General features: G+C 46.1%; 1 protein-coding gene across 1 annotated transcript in view; it reads left to right on the forward strand.

Moving 5' to 3' along the window:
- Positions 1 to 4,539, forward strand: part of HTR3B (5-hydroxytryptamine receptor 3B) — a 40,901-nt gene extending 36,362 nt beyond the window's left edge. Inside the window, exon 9 of the mRNA XM_055273202.2 lies at positions 253 to 4,539. Within this exon, the coding sequence (XP_055129177.1) occupies positions 253 to 488 (236 nt within the window). The 3' untranslated portion in view covers positions 489 to 4,539. The remainder of the gene's footprint in view (positions 1 to 252) is intronic.
- Positions 4,540 to 6,000: the final 1,461 nt, after the last annotated feature.

A 6,000-nucleotide genomic window follows, 5' to 3' on the forward strand; every position in this document is an offset into this window, starting at 1 on the left:
TAATCTCCTGAATGGATCTAGCACACATACACCCTGCTTACATAATACAGCTCTGAGGTGTTCTCCGAGGCTTCCTGCAGTACAACTTTGCCTCGCCTAATCGGGTGGGGAGAGTAGCCAACCCAAACACAACCCACTGCTCAGTTTCACCTACAACTTTCCTTGAAGGATGAGGCCATCAGCTTCAAGAGAAAGTCCAGGTGGGTCTTGGTAGTCCCTGGCTCACCCAGGGTGTTTTCCTCCATCACACAGAGTCCTCGCTGTATGGACAGCACCTGGCCCAGCCAGGAACCCTGAAGGAAGTCTGGTCGCAGCTTCAATCTATCAGCAACTACCTCCAAACTCAGGACCAGACAGACCAACAGGAGGCAGAGTGGTTGGTCCTCCTGTCCCACTTTGACCGACTGCTCTTCCGAAGCTACCTTTTCATGCTGGGGCTCTACGCCATCACTCTGTGCTCTCTCTGGGCACTGTGGGGTGGTGTGTGAAGACTGAAGTGTTCTGATCTCAATAATTGTGCTGGCACTTAGAACAGAGAAGACAGGGAATAATAGTGGGTTAAAAAGCTTTCTGGGTTGGGTGTGGTGGCTCTTGCCTGTAGCCCCAGTGCTTTGGGGGGCCACAGCAGGAGGATTGCTTGAGCCCAGGAGTTCGAGACCAGCCAGGGCAACATAGTGAGACGGCATCTCTACCAGTCAGTAAATAAATAAATAAATAAATAGCTGGGCATAGTGGCTCATGCCTGTACTCTCAGCTACTTGGGAGGTTGAGGTGGCAGGATTGCTTGAGCCCAGGATTTCAAGGCTGCAGTAAGCCATGATTGCACCACTGCAGCCTGGGCGACAGAGCAAGACCCTGTCTCAAAAAAAATAAAATAAAAGGCTTTCTGCCGTCATTGCCTCTCCATTGAGTCCAGCTTCATACACTTAATAGTCTGCTGTGTGACCCAGGAATCATATGTTCATGAAAATGTATAAGCAGTATGAGTATACAGTAAAAAAGTAAACTTTCCTTCTTATCCCAGTCCACTCACCCAAAGTAACCACTGTTAGTAATTTCTTCCAGAAGATTTCTAGGCACACGCTTGCATTTATGTATGCTTAAGCAGTTTTTAAAAAAGTGTAAGATGGCTCCATCTTCCAGCCCTGCCTTGGCCATTTATTCAGTCACCCATTCAACAAAACCTTTATTGAGTATTAAGTCCTAGGCATTATGTTAGGCACACCAGAGAATACAAAATAAGTCAGCACAGGTTATTATTCATTTGATGTGATTCCCATGGTCAACCTGGTACCAACCAACCAGAACATAAAATTCCTGCCATATCCCTCCCCTTCTGAGGCTCTTGTTACCACTTCCTAGCTAAGTCCACTGCCTCCACCCTCTTCCTGTGCCTCCTCAGCAGTGCATCCCCACTGGAGAGAACCCAGGTGCCAAGACTTCTCTCTCTGTCTCTCTCTCTCTTTTTTTTTTTTTTTTTGAGGCAGAATCTTGCGCTGTCACCAGATTCGAGTGCAGTGGCGTGATCTTGGCTCACTGCAACCTCGGCCTCCTGGGTTCAAGCAATTCCCCTGCCTCATCCTCCTGAGCAGCTGGGACTACAGGTGCATGCCACCACACCCAGCTAATTTTTTGTATTTTAGTAGCAGGTGCCAAGGCTTCTAAGCCCAGTCTAGCACATCATTTAGTCCACACACAAGGGGCAACGCACGGAGTGGGAGGACAGGCATAGCCCACGGTCCTTTGCTTCAAGGAAGTTATAATCCACTGTCCCTGAACTAGTCAGCTAGGAAATACTACACACTAAGTAGCTTTAAGAGAGATTTATTTTCTCACCAGTCTGGAAGCTAGAAGCCTAAGATCAAGGTGCAAACAGGGTGGCTTTCTTCTGAGCCCTCTCCTTGGCTTGCAGGCTGCTGACTTCTTGCTGTGTTTTCACATGACCTTTCCTCTGTGCGTGCTTATGTCTGTGTCCAGATTTTCTCCTCTAACAAGGGCACCAGTGTTGTTGGCTTAGGATCCATCCTAGTGACTTCTTTTAACCTTAATCACTTTTTCAAGGCCCTATGTTCAAAGAGTCATATTCTGAGTACTAGGGGTTAGGATGTCAACATATGAATGTTGGGGAGTGGGCAGCAGACAGAGGGGACATATTTCAGCCCATAACACTAGTGATTCTGGAGGTTTAGGAAGTCCAGAATCTGCAGAGTAGGCTGGCAGGCTGGAGGCCTGGGGAAGAGTTGCAGTTTGAATCCAAAAGTGGCAGAATTTCCTTTTCTTCCAGGAAGGTGAGTCTTTTTCTATTAAGGCCTTCAACTGATTGGATGAGGTCCACGATATTATAGCCAGTAATCTGCTCTACTCAAAGTCTACTGATTTAAGTGTTAATCTCATCTAAAAATTACCTTCCTGGAAACATATAGAATAAAGTTTGACTAAATATCTGTGTATCATGGTCTAGCTATGTTGACACATAAAATTAACCATCACAGTCCTGACGGCCACTTAGCTTCCCATCTATGTCTACACTCACCCATCCAGAACAGGAGAGTCCTGGTCACCCTGGCACTTGGGTAACTAATCAACTTCCAACCCATACTCTCCAGTAGCCAAATATGTATTATGGCCTCATAACGTGAATCCTAAGATTAGAATTAAACCCTCCCACAAAATGGCCTTCTTTTTGTATTTGACTTTATTTGCCTCTTCCATTGTTTTCTATCAGAGTCTTCAATCCAGCCAAGCCAACCTGCTTGCCATCCTCTTCGGGAAAGGGTTTATTTCCATCTAAGCTTCTACTTCTATCTAACGTATTCTTCTCTTGCTTTGCCAATCTGTATTTCAACTCTGTCCTAGAGCCCTGCTCAAAACAGCCTTCTTCCCCACTTCCTTTTCACCCAATCCCCCGACTCCCCACTTACCTCTACCTTTAGTCTTACCTTACCTTGTATCCTTCTCTCTTTGAATGCTTTATGCCCTTGTGTGTGTGTGTGTGTGTGTGTGTGTGTTTGTGGTTTGTCATGTAGATAACACACTCCTAGAATAGTTACCTTATTTTCTCCTTCTCGTTTAATGCCCCATCTATGCCCAGGTCCACACAGAGTTTTATATCATATGGTGATTCTGCAATAACTATTGCTGGGAGATTCATTCTAGCTCACTGCTGATAGTGGACATGTATCTAGTGTGTTTTCCCAAGTCTAAGAGGCAAAATCTATCCAAGGTCAGACCCCCAGTCTCTGGGCATCCTTCCCTCTCTCTCATCTGGTGCCATCATCTAAAGGTCGACGGGTAGAAAACAGTGGGCTGTGTGATAGTCATCAGTCTTAACACTGTCAGCAGAAGACACAAAAGTCCAAAAGCTCTTTGCTAGAAACTTTTTCCAGCACTAAAATTGCCTTTAGAAAAATCTGCCCCCCTCCATCCCCCCGAAGAAAAAGAATTTAAATTCAAACAGCCTTTACCTGCATCCTTCGTCTCTCATTACGTCCCAGTTAGTGCTCAGCGCCAATTGTCCATGAAATTCCACTGCTGCTGTTAATGAAATGAAGAACATAAGAAGTTTGTGAACAGGAAGTGTCCATGCAAACCTCCACCTGTTTCCTTCCTCACTTCCTACTTTCTACTGCTAGCCTCCTCTGCTTTGGTGTGCTCAGTTAGGCATCATGGTCCTGATGGCCCCTTAGCTTCCCATCCACGTCGATTCTGGCTTTCTCCACTTTCTCCTCCAGTTAACAGAGGAGGAAAGGAGGAAAAGGCCTGCGGTGAACTCCTCACTGTGGGGTCTCTCTCCTTCCCAACTATGTCTTGGAGAAAGCACCAGTGTCAGAGTCAGGAGTCCTGATGATTACAGTCCTGGCTCTGCCATTATCTAGCCAGGGGACCTCTGTGAGCTTAACTTCTCAGACTTCAACTTACCTTATTCGAAATTGGGGCTGTTTATATTTGCTCTACCCCTATCACTGAGTCATGAGGATCAAAATGAAAGAATGTATTGAACAACGCTTTGAAAAGTAAATAATGGGGCGCGGTGGCTCACTACTATAATCCCGGCACTTTGGGAGGCTGAGGCGGGCGGATTACCTGAGGTCAGGAGTTTGAGACCAGCCTGACCAACAGGGAGAAACCCCATCTCTACTAAAAATACAAAATTAGCCAAGCATGGTGGCACATGCCTGTAATCCCAGCTATTCAGGAGGCTGAGGCACGAGAATCGCTCAAACCTGGGAGGCGGAGGTTGCGGTGAGCTGAGATCATGCCATTGCACTCCAGCCTGGGCAACAAGAGCTAAACTCCGTCACACACACACACACACACAAAAGTTGAAAGTGCTTTGGGAGGGGGGAGGGATAGCACTAGGAGATATGCCTAATGTTAAATGAAGAGTTAATGGGTGCAGCACACCAACATGGCACATGTATACATATGTAACAAACCTGCATGTTGTACACATGTACCCTAAAACTTACAGTATAATAAAAAAAAAGAGAAGTAAATAATGCATCACAAAATAAAGATAAGACCTGCTTGCTATCAACAGATGGACTCCAGTCTTGAGTTTTTGGTGTGGGATCCGATTTCCAGCTCCCTCTATCAGAATCCAGTCATGGCTCTGGTACTCCCCCAGTTGTTCCACTATTATAAGATCCAAAGGCAAGGGCTGAAGCCATCACATGCCTCCTTACAGAGAAACTTGTGTGGCAGGGGTTACCAAAGGGACTTCCCATTCCATCTCACGTGAAGCTCACCTTTGTTCCATTCTCAGATGACATTGCCCAGGTTCTTTACATCAGCCTCTAACAAGCAGCCCTTTAAGAGTGAAGCCTGGCCACCAAACTGGTCCCTGGTATACTTCCTGTGTCTAGTGCCAAGTGACCTTAATCTCAACTGCAGCCCAGAACTCATTCAAAGCCCCAGAGTCAGGTCTGCATCCTGAAGGAATGACATTGTAAACCAAAAATAAAATTCTACGGGCCCCCCCAACCATCTGAATGGACTCCATCCTCTCAGTGAGGACATCCCAAAGTTAACCTGAAAGACTGGGGTTCAGGCCGTGATGTGAAGCGGGGGTCGGACATGCCTCATGATGCCCTCCTCCCTTTTGGAATTCAGGAAAAGTTGACCTGCACCAGCATTAACATTAACACAGATTTTAAGTCTGATAAGAAACATTTACAATCCGGCCGGGCGCAGTGGCTCACGTCTGTAATCCCAGCACTTTGGGAGGCCGAGGTGGGTGGATCGCTTGAGGTCAAGAATTCAAGACCAGCCTGGCCAACATAGTGAAACCCTGTCTCTACTAAAAATGCAAAAATTAGCTGGGTATGGCGGCGCATGCCTGTAATCCCAGCTACTTGAGAGATTGAGGCAGGAGAATTGCTTGAACCTGGGAGGTGGAGGTTGCGGTGACCTGAGATCATGCCACTGCACTCCAGCCTGGGCAACAGAGTGAGACTCTGTCTCAAAAAAAAAAAAAAAAAAGAGAAACATTTACAATCTACTCTCTCTGAAGCCTGGAAGCTTTATCTGCATGATAAAACTTTGGTCTTCACAACGGCTTACCATAATCCAGACATTCCTTTCTATTGATAATAACTCTTTTAAACAATAGCCAATCACAAAAATTTTAAATGTACTTAGGATCTGAAACCCCCAGCCCCACTGGCTTTAAGTTGTCCCCCCTTTCTGGAGGGAACCAATATGTGTCTTAAATGTATTTGATTGATGTCTCATGTCTCCCTAAAACATACAAAACCAAGCTGTGCCCTGACCACCTTGGGCACATGTTCTCAGGGTCTCCTGGGGGCTGTATCACTGGCCATGGTCATGCATATTTGGCTCAGAATAAATCTCTTCCAATATTTTACAGAGTTTGACTCTTTTCTTCCACAACATCATGAACAAATGGCACTACAGATCTCCTCCTGGAATAGTGTCCCTCTGTGGTGGGAGGAATATGGGGTGCCAGCAGCCCTTATTTACAGAGCAGCTTTAGCTCAG

The sequence above is a fragment of the Symphalangus syndactylus genome, chromosome 3 (genome assembly GCF_028878055.3).
Source record: "Symphalangus syndactylus isolate Jambi chromosome 3, NHGRI_mSymSyn1-v2.1_pri, whole genome shotgun sequence".
NCBI lineage: Eukaryota > Metazoa > Chordata > Mammalia > Primates > Hylobatidae > Symphalangus > Symphalangus syndactylus.